At 44.6% G+C, this 20047-nt stretch overlaps 1 protein-coding gene across 1 annotated transcript in view; it reads left to right on the top strand.

Moving 5' to 3' along the window:
* Window positions 1-15365: 15365 nt before the first annotated feature.
* The window catches only part of CES1 (carboxylesterase 1), a 37700-nt gene continuing 33018 nt past the window's right edge, over window positions 15366-20047 (top strand). Inside the window, exon 1 of the mRNA XM_037815616.1 lies at window positions 15366-15522. Coding sequence (XP_037671544.1) covers window positions 15471-15522 — 52 coding nt within the window. The 5' untranslated portion in view covers window positions 15366-15470. The remainder of the gene's footprint in view (window positions 15523-20047) is intronic.

Here is a 20047-nt window from a genome sequence, read left to right as displayed (position 1 = left end):
GACTGCCATATTTCTTCAATAAATCTGGAGGAGGGCTGGCCTATTAGTGGGCATAATAACAATCTTATTACTCATATGAAATAAAATCAGAATGTAAAATATATACAGGGAACAGAATTTAATTCTGCATTGTAAACTCTCCCCCTGCCCTGCATTCAGCACCCAAGATGAAGCTTCCAGAGAAGCTGTCTGTGTGTGTATTACCTAAAATGTGAGTTCTCCAATCCTAATCCAGGAATGTTACTTGGTCTGAACTGGGTCTCTGACTCCACAAGATATGTGGGTATGTGTGTATGTGGGGGTGGGGGGGGTGGGGATATGCTGGAAAGCCTTCTTCTCAGCAATGGAAGCCAGTCATCATCCAAGATCAGGGACCCAGAAGTCAAATCCTAAGTAGCAAGGGTCAGCTCAGGACACTAAGAAGAAAAGAGGGTTCCCTGATGCTTATCTCTCTGGGGCTGAGACTAACCCATCATTCAGTAACTCTACATCAGGTGCCTGATTGGTACATGTCTATGCTGGGCCCACGGGTTGGAGTGGTGATCAAAGACATGATCTCTATCATATCAGCAAATAGGCATTAAACTTTCACACAACTGAATATTTTATGGTGTAAATTTGATAAGTGCTACTCAGGAAAAGTAAGGGGTTTTAAGAAAATGTAATAGGGGAACCTAATTTAGATTGATGTCTTGGGAGGCCTTCTCTGTAAAAGTGACATGTTTAAAAAGAATGGATAAAAGTTGGCCAGATGATAGGTAAGGAGAATGTTGAATGAAGTGCTCTTACTTTTTCTCTCACTATTCATATAATTCATCTAGGTAATTAATGTTTCTTTGTAACTGAATACACATGGCATGCATAGAATAGGAGAGTTCCTGAGATGTCCGTAACTTACGGTTTATGTGGGTCAGAGACTCCAACACATGACCTGAATCTGACCCCAGAACTGTCCTATTCAGCCAAAACAATGTCAAAAATGTTTCGGAATTAGATTAAAAGCCGTAGTTCCAGCTTCTCCAGGAAGCTTAGATCTGGCAACACTAGGGCTGCATTCCCATATTGTAAGCAGGACTTCTGCAGCCAATACTGCAACTTTGCACAAATTAGGAGAAGGTACTCCTTCCTCAAGACTCTCTACAGCCATCTTCCAGGGAACTTTCATGACCATTATCTATGCCTATCATGTGAATGATACGACCTCTGAAGTGGTACCTTTGTGCAGTGCACAGCCTGAACAACTGTTCACAGTGACCCTGATGAAGCAACCTGCAGGAACTGCGTAGAGGCTGCCCCCCTTTTCAAAGGCATGAGCTCTCAACTTTTCATAATCTTCAGCATTCTCCTTTGTCTTGTGCCTGACCGTTGTAAGGGACAGTCAGAGCACAGCCTGCCACCTCTCCCTGTGGCTCACAAATATACCCTGTGCTCGGGACTGGGTTAGCTTGGCTCCTAGAGAGTGCCTGGAGGTAAAACACATCCCCTAGTAGATAGTGGCCTGCAGGCACATTCCTTCCCCCTTCTGCCCCAAGCATATGTAAAGATTCACTAGAGACAGCCTGGCTAAAGGATGTCCATTTTACAGCACCCAGCTCATCCCCACTGGTAAATCTGTCCCTGGCAGGGTTTCCTCCACTACGGCACATGGTGCGGGTAGAGCAGCTCCCAGCATTGGCCAGCGGATTGAGACCTGCTGGCCAGGGGGACTGACACTTGTGAAGATGGCCTTGCTTTGTCTCTTCTCTATTTGAGTAAAACACTTTTCCATCAATGCCAGTGTGCATCACGCTTTTGCTGGTGACCCCAGCACCTGTATTGGAACAGGTTGACATCTCTTAGTGTCTCTCTTTCTGACAGATAGTTTGGCACAGTGAACAGGGGGTACACAGCCTGACACTGACCCAATTCACTCACTGCTTTCAAATGACCCCTGAAGGTGTTTAAGTTTGGACCCCTGACCTCTCATTTTATAATAAGCTGCAGGGAGGTTAGGGGATTTATCCAAGTTCACTCAGCAAGTTAGAGACGAGTCAAAACCCGGCCTTGGCTCTCTCGTCTTCCAGAGCAGGACTGTTCCTGCCTCCCTCAGTGGAAGGTCGGAAGCCATCAGGTTGTGCCTGGTTTAGGTGGTTGCGGGAGGGGTGGATCAGCAACACTTGGGTAACTTTATGGTTCCAGGAGGAGGGGCCGAGCCATATGTAAGCAAGCTGGAAATTCAACTGCCTCTGCAGCTGCAGAAGACTAATTTCTACATTGATATTTGGCCAAACTAACAACTAGGAAACACCGCTCAACTCATTTTTAAAAATATGATCCTATTAAGTGACATTACTCACATCATTTATATACTGCTTGCAGTCCCAGGGTCCTTGAATATAGTTCTAATTTTGGCAAATGTCTTGCTGGGGGAGCACATTTCCAAGTCATCCAGATACAGGGCTCTCTTCCCTTCTTGTTTCTATCAACATGCAATTGGATGCTTTATCTATTTATAGTTGAAATGTCAATGTCATTTGGCATCCTGCTTTATTCATTTAATTCAGGGGTTTCTATTAGGAGGGAAGTAGAAGAATCACTTGGTGGGGGGGAGGCTTTCCCAAAATTCACATTCCCAGGTCACTTCCCAGTCCAACTGAAGTAGAATCTTCTTGGTTGGACTCTGGAAATTTGTGTTTCCAGTCTTCTGGCATTCTCACACACACCCCTGATTAAGAGCCAGGTACCAGTATTATGGTATACGTATTTTCCAGGTTGCTAGACGATCTCCAAAAAAACTGTTTTAGTATCTGCCTGATGCAAATGTGAAATAGCCTCCTTAGTCATTTTCCTGATTCTGGGAATTTTGGGGCCTAATTGGATGAGCAACTTTGGGAATGAGAATATAGACTGTGTGAAAAAACATGCACTTTCTCAATGTCTCTTCTTATGTGCTACAAATTCACTTTCCTAAAGGCTCATATCACTTCACATACTCACTAGCAATGTCAGTAGATATCATATTTCACAATCACATCTGCTTTTCCATTATTGTAAAAACAAAATATTTAATCACTTTCTGATTGTAAATAAAACATTTTTACTTTTCACAGAAAATCCGTATATTTCAAACAAGCTTCCATCTGGTTCATTAAACCTAGCCAAAATAAAACTTTTACTGGCAAACCAAATCAGTCTTTCCTGTAAATTTCCTCACGTCCTGCAGAGGGCAGCATTACAACGGGGAAAAAAGCTCTCCACTTGGAGAGGTTTCTGGAATGGTGGTGAAGTGCTAGTGTACAAGAACCTGAAGGAAAAGAAAACTATGCAAAATCATTTACAAACTAACACCATATGCTACTGTCCCTTTTCTCTGCCTGTAATGTTTGAAAAGAGGAAAAGGTACAGCCCATTACCTGAAAATTCTGACTGAAATGACTAAACTCTAGGCAGCATGGAGGTTGGCAGTTTTTCTTTTATCTTATTTCTGTTGTTCCCCATCAAGTCCCTTGGTGTTCGCCTCAGGTGAGCATAGGGGTGCCTTCCTCTAGGCTTTCCTGCCCACTCTCCTCTTCTCGCAACGGCCCTTGGGACTCTGGGCCACTCACCCCAACCCTCAAGGCCAGTTCTGCTCCCTCTCAGCCCCAGCCCTGTAAGACACCCACTTCCACCGGTTCCCTCTGGGCAGAGGTGAGGGAGAAGGTGCCTACCAGGTAACGCATCTGCGAGACCACGCTCCTGCAAGATATTTCGCCAAATATCAATGTAGCAATTAGTCTTCTGCCGCTGCAGAGGCAGTTGAATTTCCAGCTGAGACAGATCCCATTTGGTCTGTGCTCTGCTCAAAGCGTGTGTTGAGTGTGTCTCATTTTGTTCCCTGGGATAGGAAGGGACGGAAAGAGAAAACCCTACCTCAACACATGGTTATATAGAAACATGAGGAAATTCAGTGGCAAAGAGCTCACTGTGCCCCATGGATGGGTTGGAGCTCAAGTTGGGCCTTACAGTGTGGTGGAAGCATGGGCAGCGTGGACGAGGAGCCGGCCCAGTGGGGCAGCGGGACAGGTGTTGGCAAGGCTACTGGGCACACTTGGGATGCCACAAGGAATAGCTTTTACGCCTGGACCTGTAGGAAACAGGTGTCTTGCTTTATAGGGGGGATGATGGGATGAAGGGTGAATTTTATCTGTATCACCTGTCTTCTCTCATCTACCTGTTTGTGTTCCTTTTTATAATTGTAGTTAGAGGTATATTTACCTCCTGGGCTTTTCATATATGAAAGCCAGTGTATCCAGTATATGTTTTAGATCAGCTTGAGTTGGATTTCTACTAGTACGTAAAATAGAGTCAAATGTTTTTAATTCAGTTTTATTGAGATATAGTCACATGCCATACAATCATCCACAGTTTACAATCAATTGTTCACAGTACCATAATGTATTTGTGCATGCATCACCACAATTTTTGAACATTTTCATTACTCCAAAAAAAGTAAAAATAAGAATAAAATAAAAGTAAAAAAGAATACCCCAAAACATCCATTCCCCCATTCCCCCTTTTATTCATTTAATTTTTGTCCCCATTTTTCTACTCATCTGTCCATACACTGGATAAAGGGAGTATGAGCCACCAGGTTTTCACAATCACACAGTCACACTGTGTAGGATAAATTGTTACATAATCGTCTTCAAGAATCAAGGCTACTGGGTTGCAGTTCAACAGTTTCAGGTAGTTCCTTCTAGCTATTCCAATACACTAAAAACTAAAAAGGGTTATCTATATAACACATAAGAATAACCTCCAGAATCACTTCTCAACTCCATTTGAATCTCTCAGTCGCTGAAACTTTATTTTATTTAATTTCTCATCCCCCTTTTGGTCAAGAAGTCTTTCTTGATCCCGCAATGCCGGGTCCAGGCTCATTCCCAGGAGTCATGTCCCACGTTGCCAGGGAGATTTACACCCCTGGGAATCATGTCTCACATAGTGGGGAGGGCAGTGGGTTCACCTGCCGAGTGGGTTTAGAGAGAGAGAGGCCACATCTGAACAAGAGGTTCTCTGGGGGTGACTCTTAGGCAAAATGATAAGTAAGCTTAGCCTCTCCTTTGCAGTAACAAGCTTCATAAGGGCAAGCCCCAAGATTGAGGGCTCGGCCTTCTAAATTGGTAGCCCCTAATGCTTGTGAGAATATCAGTAATTCCCCAGGTGGGGAAATTTAATATTCCCCATTTTCCCCAGTCCTTCAAGGGAGCTTTGCAAATCCATCTTTATTCTCTGCCTAAATTACTTTGGGATGTATTGGTACTTCACACTAACCTCTCAAACCAACCAGATCTCACTCCTTATTCAGTTTCATATAAGTATGGTGTTTGAATAAACTGACCATACAAGTTAAATTATATAGAGTGATACAGAAAATATAGATTTTGCACAAAATATAGAGTCAAAATTTGATGGCAAAAATTGATAATTTATGGTTTTCCTATAATTATAATTTATGTAATCCTCAGTAATTTTATCTGTTGTCTCCTTAATGAGATAGTAAGTTTTAAGACCTGGTACAAATTTTTTGCCTATTTAATTGAATATAATAATCATACAGGAAAGCATGCATGCATACACCTAACACAGATATACATATATAATGTATATTTCAATGAATTTTCACTAACTGAATACGTGTGTAACCTAGATCAAGAAAGAGAATATTACAGCATCACAGAAGGCATCTTCAGCTCGATACTAGGCCCTGACCCTTCTCTCAGTCCTGTCCACCCACAATGGCAAGCACTATCCTGATGCCTAGCAGTAGATATTAACTTTTCTGGACTTTGTACTTTATATAAAGAGAATTGTGTACTCTGGCATCCAGCTTCTTTGTCTCAACATTATGTTTGTGAGATTCATCCATATTTTGTATGTAGTTGGTGGCTTATCTCTGCTGTACAGACATTTTTGTGTGAATGTATCATAAGCTATCCATTATATTTTTGTTGGGCATTTGAGTAGTGTCTAGTTTGAGGGTATTACAAACGTGAATATTCTAGAACATATGTTTTAGTGAGCATCCCATGTATTTCTGTTGGATATTTATCTAGGAATGGCTTTGCTGGATCCCAGGGGATTGCGTATGTCAAATTTAGTAGACACTCCAAATAGTTTTCCAAGATTGTTGTATCAGTTTGCCCTCATGCCAGCAGACAAGGCGACTAAGAGATTTTCATATTATTGTCAATACTTGGTATTTTCTCAAGGACTGGTTCACTCTTTTATTCTTATTCATTACTATACATTTCCTTGCTTAGCTGTACTCTGTGCAACAATTGATTTACAAAAGTGCATTCCTGAAAATAAGTTACATAATGGAAAAGTGCTGCACTGATGATCAGTCAATAAAATAAGGGCAGGACAACCTTGCTCATCATCATGACCACTTGTCAGGTGACAAGGCAATGGCTTCATCAAGAGTCATAGCTACTTCTGCCATTTCCGTGACCTACAGGGAAATGCATCCTTTTGACATTCAGATCTCTAGAAAGAAATTATGTTGTGTTCATACCCTGCCGAGGTCCTTGATGTCTGATTGTAATTAGTGTTCAGACTCCCTGGGTTCAATCCAGTCCTAGGGCTGGCTGAGGCAAAGTGCCTGTGGGACACTTTGGCCTGGGAGTGGGCCCAGATGGGAGAGCTGCACTCCTCATGGGTGTCAGTGGGGGATACCTGCACCCTTACTTCCACAGGCACCTTGTACCTCTAATTCCAGAGAACCTCCTGCCTCTGGTTTGAATTTGTTTGCTTGGGGGCTTCCTTCTCCCCGTGTGCTAATTTCCACTTCCTCTGGTCTGAAAGCTGTTGTCACTCCTCTGTTGTCCTTCCAGCTTCCAAAATGCTATCGTCTCCACTCCCATTCTGTTTGTGCATGTGGGATTTTACCTTTAAAAACTTTATTTTACCATCATTTTAGAAGAATTCGGGGAAAGAGTGTAAATAAATGCATGTCTGATCCCCCTTCTTTAATAGGAAGCTATGAACTGCTTTTTAATTAACATTTAAAAACAATATCAGGTAATCTTCTACATTTTTGATAGCTACATAGCATTCCTTAGCATGCATTCTTAATTTTTTCGCCATTTACTAGTGCTGGCCATTTAGGTTATTTCATATTTTTCACTACTGTCAATATCACGGAGGTGAACATCTGATATGTGCATTGCTGGGCTCATTCAGGATTATTCCTAGTTGGGGAATAGCTGAGGCAACAGAAAAGATGCCTCCTTTAGGTGTTTGGAAAGACTTTGCCAACTTGTCCCTAGGAAACTTGTCCTAGTTTACCACATCTGCAGTTAAAGTTCCTGTTTTTCAATATTCTTGCCAGTGCTTGAATATTTTACCAGCACTAAAAGGGTCCTGGTAAAAATCCTTGCCAATTTGATAGGTGCAAATTGGGTACACCAGTTTTACTTTGCATGTCTTGGTGTGCATGTGTATTGGTATGGTACAATGACAGTTTTGTGTGTGTGTAGCTTGAAGACCCCTTGGACCCTGGGTGATACCAGGGTGGAGGGGACTAGAAGATGGACATGCGGACTGACCCATACTTCCCCCCACCCCCACCTGTGCTCACCTCTGATGTGCTCCTGGCCAGTGTCCACAGAAGGACAAGCAGGTACAGAACAGACAATGATCTTGGGAGTCTCAGAAGGTCTCCAACTGCCCCCCAGCTGCCAACCAGTACACTAGGCCTTCTAGAACTTTTATGCCAACAGTGATCTAAACTGAGCCTGGGGTGCGGGGCAGCGACAACAGATCCTGGGATTAGGGAAAATCTTTGCGCAGTCTAGCTTGTGGGGAAGCTTATGCTATTTATGCTTGCCAAGACCTGTGTGAGCCAAAAGACCAAGCTTTCACACGCAGGGGAGTTAACCATCTTTGGAAAGGAGCACTCACCTTCCATCCTCCCAGTGAGTGAGTTAATCCTTAACAGATTAACTCTCTTGGTCCATCTAAATGGTTTGCTTGCTTTTGCCAGATTCTACTTTCGGAAACACCCTTTCCATCTTGTGCCAGGATTAAAGCCTTTCAATGTTTCCCCATTGTCTGGGGAGAAAGTCTTCTCTCCTTAGCTTGCCGTTCAAACCTCCTGTCCTCTATTCACCCTTCTAGCCCAACTGGCCTCCTCAAGAAGCTCTCAAATCCACCTCGCATCACTGCTAATGTCTTCTCTTCTCTTCCCTCCCTGCCTCCCACCCCAAATCCTGCTCAGTTTTTAATGCCCAGTATAGTCAGGAGAAGTCACTGACAATTTGTAACTGCGCATTAACACATACTACTGAAAATTCTTCGCATAAGAAACCACACAAAGCACTTCTGCATTTAGAGGCAACTCTTTTCACTCAGATGACAATGATAAAATCTATAATAATAATTGGATTTGCTGAACCCTTTCCAGATTATAATTCAATCTTATCTTCCCTGGCTTTAAATTTTTACATGTCTTTTTGGATCACTTTTTCCTTTTTTATTCTTAAAAAGCTTAAGGAAGCCTTTCTAGAATAGCCCTAGCAAGCAGGGACTGGTCTTAAAATAAGGCTGTGGTGATTTGTATTTAGGAAATATAAAAGCTCAGAAATTGCACTTGTGGTATGTTTACTCCTGGGGTTATGCAAGATTATTTTAGATGGTTTAAAAACTTTAAAACATTTATAATGGTTCTGTATTTTGCTGTTTATTAGAAAATAATCCCTGATATTGAATCCACAATTTAATGGATGTTTTTTGTTATAGAGATTTCCAGCTGTCCATTAAAATCTGTCCTACTCTTTTTGACAATGAACCAGACCACATTTCCCAGTCTTCCTTGCAATGAGATTGGCCGTACGACGACATTCTCTCCAATGGAACATACAGCCGTGGCCCATATTCACCTCCCACGTTTACTCTTCCAGTCCCTCTGCCTTCCAGCTGCCTGGAATCAACACCTATGGCAATTTCAGAAACCACGAGCTGGAAATGGCGATGGCCTAAGTCAGGGGTCAGCAAACTATGGCCCACAGGCCAAATCTTGCCTGCTGCCTGTTTTTAAAAATAAGACTTTATTGGAACACAGTCATGCCTGTTTGTTTACGCATTATCCACGGCTTTCTTGCTCCAACAGCAGAGTTGAGTAGCTGCCACAGAGACGGTATGGCTCCTAAAGCCTAAATGCTTGCTATCTAGCCCTTGACAAAAAAGCTTGCTGACCCCCGGTCTAGATCCCTTAATGACTGCGTGGGGGTCAGCCACTCTTCTGCTGGGGACAACACCCCAGTTTCCTAAAAAGGCAAGAAAAAGCCACTGAAGTTCTGGGCCTGTTTGCTACCACAGGTTACCCTATTCTCACTAAATACATTCTTACTTGCCAGGAGGATAATGCAGGCAGTCCCAGAGTGATTGCATAACACAGATGGCCTGAATTCCAGGCGCTCCTATCATTCAGGATGACCATCCATGGGGGGTGCAACTCCTCCCTCTGGACCCCCCCCCCCCCCGGCCAAAGTTCAGACCAGACTGAACCCAGAAGTTGGAGCACCTCATTACAATAGGGCATCAAGGTCCGTGGGAGGTATGAACACAACACGATTTCTGTTCCAGAGGTTGGAATGTCAAAAGGATGCATTTCCCTACCAATCACGGAAATAGAAGTAGCTATGACTCTTGATGAGGGCATTGCCTTGTCACCTAATGAGTGGTCATGATGGGGAACAAGGTTGTCCTGCCCTTATTTTACTATCAACAGCCCACTTTTCCCATTGAGTAACTTATTGTTGGGTACAAACTTTTGTAAATCAATTAGATGTGTTATTACTTGTATTTCCTTATTCACTTTTTATCTTTATTATTCACTTTAATGTTTAAAAATATAGTGACACAGTTTCCACGCTTACATTTAATTTATGGCACATTGTATAAGTCTTCCATTTAAGAAATGATGTAAAATTTCCTTTTGGAATGAGTGTGTTAAAGAAAAAGTTAATTCCTTTAAGGAAAACTGCTAATAATAGTACAGATGGGATGCTGATATGGCAAATCTTATGACAATGATATGAAAATAAGCAAGGTTCCAGAAACATTGAATATGTGTAGGCTACACTGGAAAATGTTGTAGAATTCTAGATTCACAGAGTGTCAGGTCAGGGGGGACTGTGCAACCAGAAATCATTTTACTGAAAACCAACCCCTGCCTCTCCCTCCCTTTCCAGAAAGGCCAGCCAAATGGCACTCCCCGGGTTCCCAGACCTCCGGCGTCCACCACGAAGATTGCACCTGATTAATTCCATGAAGAAGAGGCAAAGAGGAGCAAAGAGCCCAGTCAGACATGGGCTCACATTTGTCCAAAGCTTCTTCTAGATGCACTGTCCAAATATCTGTTGATGAAGGACATTTGGGGAGGTTAATTTGGAGCCCCCAGAGGTGTCTTTTCTCCCAAGTCCTTCCCAACTGCTTCGGATTTAAGTCCATTTCCTGGAAGTTTACTCTCCAGTTCATGTAAGTACATGTGGGAAAACTTAGGAATGTCCCAAGGGAAAAGCAACAATTCCAATCAACTGTCATTTAAACAAGAAGGGATGTATCGCTTACAGCTAAAGTGGTCCGGGGAAATTATGCACATTGAGCAAAAATGAGGTCTGACTTGTGGCTTAATAGACTCCAGCCTCACCCATCACTTCTGCCGAATCATCGTGAGCCAGCAATGGGCTTCAGAGGCTGCACCCAGGCAGCAGGGGAAGGTTTTGGTTTGCAGTATTGATTGGTGTCACAAGTGGGCATGTGATTGAATAATGGGATTGTATTTTTTGCTAAGGCAGCACCCTACAATCTTCATAGGCTGAGATCCAGGGTTATTTCCCTGGTTGCCAAGGCAAACTGACTAGGGCAAAGATCGTGCCTTGACAGGTGTGTGTGTGTGTGTGAGAGAGAGAGAGAGAGAGAATAGTGTGCTACGTGATTAGAAACTTCCTTGTAGTATACTTAGGAAGATCACCCAGATTGTCCCATATGACTAGAGATGGGTGTGCTCTTTACTAGGGTGATCTTTGTGAACTCTGTTTCTTTCCCAATAGAAGTAAGAGAGGATCCCCAGCCAAGGCCAGTCTTTGTAGATGCAATCATCTCTGGGGACTGATTCTAACACTGACACAAAGTCCTCATCCCCACCCCAGGACTCTCCCTCCCCAGTCTGCTGTCGTGGCTAGAATGAGTGCTAATGAACAACCCTTTCTAAGTTCCGGTCTCTAGAAGCCTGTTTCAGCTATAGCTGTTGATCTGGGGCTGCCATGTTCTTCCTATTCTCAATATTTGTCTGGTCTGGACAAGGGCAGGCTTGCCAGACAATACTGGGAAAGCATAACACATCTCCTAGCTCCCTGCCTTCCTCTCTGGCATTGAAGCTAATCTCCTAGCTCTCTCCTTTTACCACGGCCAATGAACTGACAATGCTGTTACATGCAAAATCAAGGGTTTTTACTGTATAAGACTGGCAGTTAGAATGCCTTCCTGCTGCATTAAAGCAAGAGAAATGATTGCAAGCTCTGATATGGGGGGAGTCAGAAGCTTAACATTCTGGTCCTGACTTTGCCACTGAGTAGCTGTGTGACCTTAGGCAAGCCCCTCCCCATCTTCTGGGCATGAAAGGAAGGGATTGGGTTGGGACCATAGGGCCCCTCTGCTGAGGATCTTTTGTCTTAGTTTGGGTTCCCCCAGAAGCAGATCTGAGACAAGGATTTAAGTGTGAGTAGCTTATTTGGGAGGTGCGGGGAACAGTAATGGTGAGTGGGAATGTGAGATAGGGTAAGGAGAGCAGCCAATATAGGATCCATTATCGAGTCAGTCACCACTGTGGGTGGCTGGAGCTTAATCCCATGAGGAAGCAGAATGGAGAGGGAGCTGGAGTATTTATACACCAAATCCCTCTAGTTGTTGATCAAGGGCTACTCTGGGGGAAGTTTCAGAGTGGTCCTTGTTGATTCCAGAGAAATCCATCAGGCAGAAAGGGACTGCTGGCAGTTGTAAGTCATCCAGAGAACTCTGGAGTTGTGAGGCTCAAAGGGGATGGACAGGCCACCTCGAGCCTCTACTACACCATCCTAGTTCTGAATCCCATAAAGGAGGCTGTCTGAGTGAGTGTGTGTGCATGCGTGTGTACGCAACTTCAACGGAGGGAATAGGGACCAAACTGACAAAGTTCTCTATGTCAAAGATTGCAAATTATTGGTGGTCAGGTTATGTTTGTCAGGGTAGGCATTCAAAATGTAGAGTGGCTCAAACATAATAGGAATTTCTTTTTTTTGCTCAAAGAAAGTTCTGGATCAAAGTTGTTCACCAAGTACGGATCTGGGACCCAGGCTCTTACCAGCTTATAATTTCATCATCCTCTCGGGCCTTGCAGACTATGCCTCCATCAGGTTGAAAGGGAATGCACGTGGAGCAGGCCCACTGGCCTCTTTAGTGTGCTAGACTGGAGACACCCTGCATCTGTCTGTCCCCATTCCACTGGCAAGAGCTATCACATGGGGGGCAATGGGGGCATGCAATGCCTGGCTGGGCAGTGCTCCCCCAGAAACAAGTTTGCACTGGGGAGTGGGGAGGCATGAAGTTTGGGGAGCCAGCAAGCATCTCTGCCATCTAGTCATGACCCCTCCCAAGAGCTCTAGTACTCCTGTTCCCAGCCATCCATCTCCCTCAGGATAGCTCCACTCAGCAATCAGCCTCCATCCTTCCAAGCAGCCTGGAGGATCCAGCAAGACAGCAGGAAGGCATCTGGCACATTGCTGGGGTGGAGGTGGAGGAGATTCTGGAAGAGAGAGGCCATGCTAGATCACCCACAGTATGACAAAGCATGTGCTTACGGACGGCATCGGCAAAGTTGGATTGTCAAAATATTTTGGACACCCCTGTAGAGTGGCTAAGAATAAGCCACTGTGATGGTTTGGAGCTGTATATATCCCCTGAAAAATATGTTCCTCATCTTAATCCACTTCTGAGAGTGTGAACCCACTGTAAGTAGGATCTTTTGATGAGGCTAATTCAGTTCAGATGTGGCCCAAATGAATCAGGATGGGTCTTAATCCTATTACTGCAGTCTTTTGTAAGCAGAATGAAATTCAGACACACATAGAGAAAGCCACAGGAAGAAGCCAGAACTCAATGGAAACTGGAAGGAAAAGAGAATCCTGGAGAGGCTGCCATGTGCATTGCCATGTGACAGAAAAATGAAGGACCAAGGATTATCAGTAGCCAGCCCCAGAATGACGCTGTCTTCCCGGAGAAATCTTTATCTCGGTGAGGCTTTAATTTTGTACTTCTAGCCTCAAAATCATGAGCTAATAAATTCCCATTGTTTAAGCCAACACGTTGCATGGCATTTGTTTTAGCAGCCAGGAAATTGAAACAGTCATGTGGGTCTTGTTTGGTCTAGGCTTTTCCTTATTGTGTGAACTTGGACAGGTTCTTTAACCATGCTGAGCCTCAGGAGACAATAACTTCACTCTCACAGGGTTATTTTGAGAATGAAGTGAGATCCTGCATACAATACACTCAGCTCAGTGCTAGACATCCCATAAGCTCTTAAAAGATATCTGTCACATGAATGTATGAGTGAATAAAAGTGGAAAATACAAATAATAAAAAACACAATTTTATAGTCAAGAAATAGCTATTGCAATACTAATTAAGTTTATCACTTTTGAAAAAATTTCCTCTCCAAATAAAGATATATTTTTACCCAAATGGGATCATACTATTCATAATTGGATTTTAAAAATATTTACTTTATTGAAATATAATTCCCATACCATAAAATTCATCTTTTAAAGTATACAACTCAATGGTGTTTAATATATTCACAGAATTGTGCAACCTCATCACAATCTAATTTTAGACTATTTTTGTCACCCCCCCAAATGGCTCCTATATCCATAAGCAGTCACTCCTCATTGTCCCCTCCCCCCAGCCCTAGGCAATCTCTTTCTGTTTCTATAGATTTGCCTACTCTGGACGCTGCATATACATGGAATCACACAACATGCAATCTTTTATAACTGTCTTCTTTTACTTAACGTAATGTTTTCAAGGTTCATCCATGTTGTAGCATGTTTCAGGACTTCATTCCTTTTTGTGACTGAAAAATATTCTGCTGTATGAATCGACCACATTTTATTCATCCTTTTGTCTGTTGATGGACATTTGGGTTGCTTCTGCTTTTGGGCTATCAACATTGGAGTGTGAGTTTTTGTGTGGACATGTGTTTTCATTTCTTTTGGGTGTATACCTAGGTGTGGAAATTGCTGGGGTCATGTGGTAATTCTATGTTTAACTTTTCGAGGATCTGTCAGTCTGTTTCCCAGAGCCGCTGTAGCTGCTTTATACCCTGTTTTTTCCCTTACAGGACATCAGGACTGTCTTTCCTTGTCAATAAACAGCGATAAGCATCACTAGTTCAAGTGAATGCATAACATTTTCTTGACCAGCCATACCAGGGGGTTTTAACTAATTCCCTCATTTTGGATATTGAAGGATCCTATGAAAGAAGCTTTGAGCATCTTCTTTGGGGCCCCAACAGGTAAATGACATGTTCCCAGTTGTGCCCAGAGCACTCTGTGTTCATCTCTTTTAGTGCTTTCACATTGCATTAAAATTTTTCCCCAATCTGTCCTGTCCCCTGTATGGTGAGTTCCTTGAGGAGATGGCACAAGTCTTGAATTCATCCTTGTATCCATACACCTAGCAAAGGGCCAAGTATTTAGAAAGTGTTTGAAGAATGAATGAATAAAAGGATCATTGGATGGTTAGAGACTGGGGCTCCGGGGAGATGGATTTCATTTACTGTAAGAACGGTCTCCCCAAAGATCCCTGCCTTGAAAGGTAGTGAGTTCCCTGGCCCTGGAGGTATGTGACAGGACGCTAGGTCCCTTGGCAGAAATATTGACAAGTTAATTTAGGCAGCAGAAGGTGGATTGGATGAAATTTAAGATTGCTTCCAAACCTGAGAGCCTAAAACTCTGTGAAGCATAAGCCCAGGGAAAGTAAGAGATTCGTCCTAAATTAACCAGCTGAACAGTGGTGGGGCTGGGAGTTGCTCTAAAAAATGTTCAAGCTTGTTCTGAGTCCCCCAGCCGGGAAGCATCTTCCCCCAAGGCATCTGTCTGCCACCCATTGCCTGCCTTTGGAAAGTTCACAGTGCACTAAGGCTGGACTCTAGTCCAGCAAGCGAGAAACCCTTACATAACAAGCTGTTTTGCAAGTGGTGGCTATTTGTAATAGGAGAGCTTGGTCCCCGCTGCGCAGGGGCGAGGTTAAACTCTGGTGAGTGTGACTTAGATTAAACCATCAGGCTCCCAGCTGTCTCCTGCTTTGGCCCCAGGCGGCGGGGCGGGAGCTGGGGCTCGGGGGCGGGACCGGCGCGGCCCCAGGAGCGACGCGGAGACCTCAGAGGCCACCGGAGCCGGCGTCCTTCCACGATGTGGCCCTTCGCTCTGCTCCTGGTCTCCCTCGCCTCTTGCACGGCTTGGGGTGAGTCACTCTGAGGTACAAATATAGGGGGAGCGCATGTGGAATTCTTTATCCTGGGAGGAGGTGGGTATGAGGCAAAGGCGCCTTCCTGGCCCTGGGCCGCAGCGGGCAACTGAGACCGCAGCTCCATGCAAAGAAGTAATGAAGAATTTTATTAGTCCAGATCTGGTCAGATCATGGGGAGAGGCTTAACACAACATTAAAAGCATGGACTCTGGGGTCAGAGTGTGGGTTGGAATTCCAGCTCAGCACCCACTGGCTGTGTGTCCCCAGTAGGGTACTTAACTTTTCTGTGCCTCAGTTTTCCCGTCTCTAAAACGGGGGTGATGATAGTAGCTACCTCACTGGGGCCTTTGTGAGGATGAATGGGTTATTGTATTTAAAGCACGTGCAACGGGGCCTGGTGCAGGACAAATGGGGCAAGGGGGTTGATAAAGAAAGGGGTGCAGCCAAGGCCCCCAGAATGCATCTCTGCCATTTTATAGTTGGAAAAATTGAGGTTCAGAGAGGGAAATTTACTTGCCCAAAGTCCACTGGAAAATCATGCCCTGAAACCTGTCTCTGGCTCCTGAGTCCCAGCCAGTACTCTAGCCACTGACACCCATGCCCCAGCTAGAGTTTTTTCTTCTTTCTGGAGCAATAAGATTTGGTGAGTGTGGTGCTGTGAGAGGCCTGGGACTGAGTGTGAGAGCAGAGGAGAAAGGCAAATTTGGTGCAGAACATTCCTTACCACTGGTTACCCCCAGTGCTACCATCCCACCTCCATGTTTAGAAAGACTTCTGTCTGCTTCCACTGGCTCCGATTTCTCATCTGTAAAAAGGACGTGTTAATGCCTGCCTAGCAGGGTTCGGTGAGGATTCACTTAAATGAGCTGGAGTTACATACAACATAAGTGTTAACTGCTATCACGTTTGTGGTTTAGGACCCAACCCCTTTTCCTCCTTGCCAATCTGGCTTCTATCCACTTTATCTCTTTTGAAGATTATCTTTGACCCAGTAAAAGCCAAGCCTATGATTTCTTTTCAGAATTAACCCGCTGAACCTCTGAAGCACTTGGCACTTTGGATCTGCCCCTCCTCTTTCTCCCTTGGTTTCCAGGATGCCACCCCATCACGGCAGTCTCCTCCCCCTACTCTGATGGATCTCCTCACTCTCGCCTGTCACGGTCCTCTGGGTTTTGTCCTTAGCACTTTCTCTTCTGGCTCACATTGGCCTGCTCGGTGAAATCATGCACATGCCTGGGTTCTACCATTGCGTCATGGGGACAGTTCTGCCCTGCCTCCTCGCCAGCTTCCTTCTGGTCTGCAGTGCCCCTTCTTGTGGCATCTTGTCACCTGGATGTCTCACTGATGTCTCAGCTGAGCTGGGCTAAAACAGAACCGGGCATTTCAGGCCAGCTCCTGGGTCCTCACATTTCCCTTCCATGGCTCCCACATCTGGTCAGGTGCCAAATTCTGTCAATACCTTCTTCAAAACTCCTTATATACATCATTGTATTTCTTCATATTTTCCCCTTCTAATTATAAAAAAAGGAATCTATGTTCAATGCAGAAAACTTGAAAGCACAAAAGAAAAAAACACCTGTCATGTCATTGCATTGATATTTTGACATACGTGTTTCCAAGGAAATTCATCTCAGTTTATTTATAATAATTAACAGCAACAACAAAAGAAGAAAAACTTAAATGTCCACAGTAATAACATGAGACTTGGATACTGTTTTGTAATTTGCTTTTGCATAAAGTGTCCCCCATGCCATTGGATACTTATAAGACCGTGTTGGGATTATTTTCTGTTCTGGGCCACACACATTTTGTCTGTGTCCAAACAGAAGCAACTGGGAGGGCAAAAGACTAGGAACGAGGAATGCTTAAACAAATCGGAGCTACTGAGGCTGGAAAAGAGAAACTTGAGGGATGGGCCTGATCAGGTGTCTGGAAGGCCACCTGCCACGTGAAAGGAAGATCAGGTTAGTTCAGCACAGTCCCATAGCAGGTAGAACCAGGACTGGTGGTGGAAGCTGTGGGGAGATGAATTTCAGCTCAGTAAGGAGGAATCGTCTGCTTTGCAAGGGTGGAACAGATAGGAATCTGACCCGCAGTCTCTCTCCCCTCCTCAGAGCCACCAGAAGATTCTTCACCAAGCTTCTTGGGTCATTCTCCCTTACCCCAGGACTCTCCCCTGCTGCTCATCATTCCTCTAGATAAAGCCCAAGCCTTTAGCCTGACATCCAAGGCCCTCCCTGACATGCACCTCTCATTCCAGGATTATTGTCCACTCCTCAAAGACTCCACCTTATCCAAGCGGGCCACTCGCCCTTCTCCCGGCAGGCATTGCGTCTGTCTTCTCTTAATCAAATCTGACCCCTCCTGCAAGTCCCGGCTCCAAAGCCACCTCCTTCACAAAGTCCCCCAGCAGAACGCGTCACTCCCCCTTCTAAATTCCTTCTTCCTCTGGCCTCTCTCCAAGACATTGACCACTTTCTAACTGGTGTTAGGGTCAAATATGTATGTAGCTCGCTTTCCCTATGACGTTCAGAACTTCTGAAAATAGGGGCCACCTCTTGTTCATCTTCCCAGCCAGCAGCCCAGCACCAGGGTACCAATGGATGGATGTTTCCAGACACGTCTAGAGAAGAAACCAAATGACCTCGTTCATTCCCAGTAGTCCTCCATCTTGCATGTGTTTTTTTGTTTTGTTTTGTTTTGTTTTGCTTTTTTAGTTTTTATTGGGATTGTTCAGATACCATACAATTATCCAAAGATCCAAAGTGTACAATTAGTTACCCTTGGTACCCTCATACAGCTGTGCATCCATCACCACACTTAATTTTTGTTCAATTTTTAGAAACTTTTCATTACTCCAGACAAGAAATAAAGTGAAAGATGTAAAAAGAGAGGGGGGAGGGAAGGAAACTCGAATCCCCCCATACCCCTAACCAACTCCCCTCAATTGTTGACTCGGAGGAGAAACTAAGATGTCGGCTAGGTGAGACAGGGCAAAAAAACACCTCCCTGAAAAACACTAGATAAAAACCAGAAAGTGACCCAGAATACCGGTTACAGCGAGGCGCCAGCTGGACAAGGTCTGCTAGTACCACAGGGGCCATATACTTGGTGAAACTGGGAGTCTGCATTCTGAAATGAGTGAGTAAGCTGGTTGGAAGACCTGTAGCCATGCGGCATTGTGGGGAAGCCAGGAGTTGGTGTTTGGAGACCGACTGGTTCTTTTAAAAAAAAAAAAAAAGGGAAAAACCCAGGAACAGCTGCAGTTGTGACAGTGGGAACCACACAGTAAAACACAGCAAGAGGGGGCTGGGCTGGCCTCTTGGTGTCTGGCCTAGAGGATAGTCTGCTGCAGATACCCTTGGGGCCGGGGGATCGGAGGGGAGAGCTGGAAGCTGAAAGAAACCCCACGGCTAGCAGCTGGCCCCCCGGAGGGCTGGATAAACTCCTGCCCGGGGCCGTGCCCACAGCCCAGAGCCCTGCCAGTTGTCCTGGAGCTGGGAAGGAGGAACTGTGCAAGGAGGGGGAGGTTGAGACGCCCTGTTTAGCCATCTTTGCATCAGGCTGAGAGCGCCCTGTACAGCCCAGCGGCCTGGGGCTTCCCTTGAGGGACGGTGCACACTGGTGATGTAGCACGGCATTCCCTTGGCAGAGGTCCTGGCAGATCGTGGCTGGGAGGTGGGGCCTGCTCGGAGAACCCAGGGTCGCTACGCCAAGTCTGGTGGTTTGTGGGACAGCGAGAGAGAGGGTCTGGGGCTGAACTGAAATGAAGGCTTAGACTTGCGGCGGCCTTGAATCTCTGGGAACCTGGGGGATTTGAATATTAAAGCTGCCCTTCCTCCCTGGCCAACCGGACGCACACCCCACATTCAGGGCAGATGGCTCCAGCAACACAACCAAACTGAGTTTTCCAACTGAACCCCACAAGAATCCTTTCCCCACACACTGCAGGGACAAGGTTGAGAACTGACTTGAGGGGTATAGGTGACTCACAGACGCCATTGGCTGGTTAGTTAGAGAAAGTGTATGCTACCAAACTGTGTTTCTGAAAAATTAGATTGGTATCTTGATTTTACAACTTAAAAGAACCTTATCAAGCAAAGCAAATGCCAAGAGGCCAAAAACAACAGAAAATCTTAATGCATATGATAAAACCAAACAATATGGAGAATCCAATTCCAAACAATCAAATCAAAATATCAGAAGAGACACAGTACTTGGCATAATCAATCAACTACAATTGAGGAACAAAAACATAGCAAATTATTTAAAGGACATCAAGAGGACCACGGCCCAGGATATAAGCAACATAAAGAAGACCCTAGAAGAGCATAAAGAAGACATTGCAAGAGTAAATAAAAAAATAGAAGATCTTATGGAAATAAAAGAAACTGTTGGCCAAATTAAAAAGCCTCTGGATATTCACAATACAAGATTAGAGGAAGTTGAACAATGTCTCAGTGTCCTAGAAGTCCACAGAACAGAAAATGAAAGAACAAAAGAAAGAATGGAGAAAAAA

The sequence above is a fragment of the Choloepus didactylus genome, chromosome 22, assembly GCF_015220235.1.
Source record: "Choloepus didactylus isolate mChoDid1 chromosome 22, mChoDid1.pri, whole genome shotgun sequence".
NCBI lineage: Eukaryota > Metazoa > Chordata > Mammalia > Pilosa > Megalonychidae > Choloepus > Choloepus didactylus.
The sequence above is the reverse complement of the archived record's forward strand: the minus strand, read 5'-3'. Positions and strand labels throughout refer to the sequence as shown.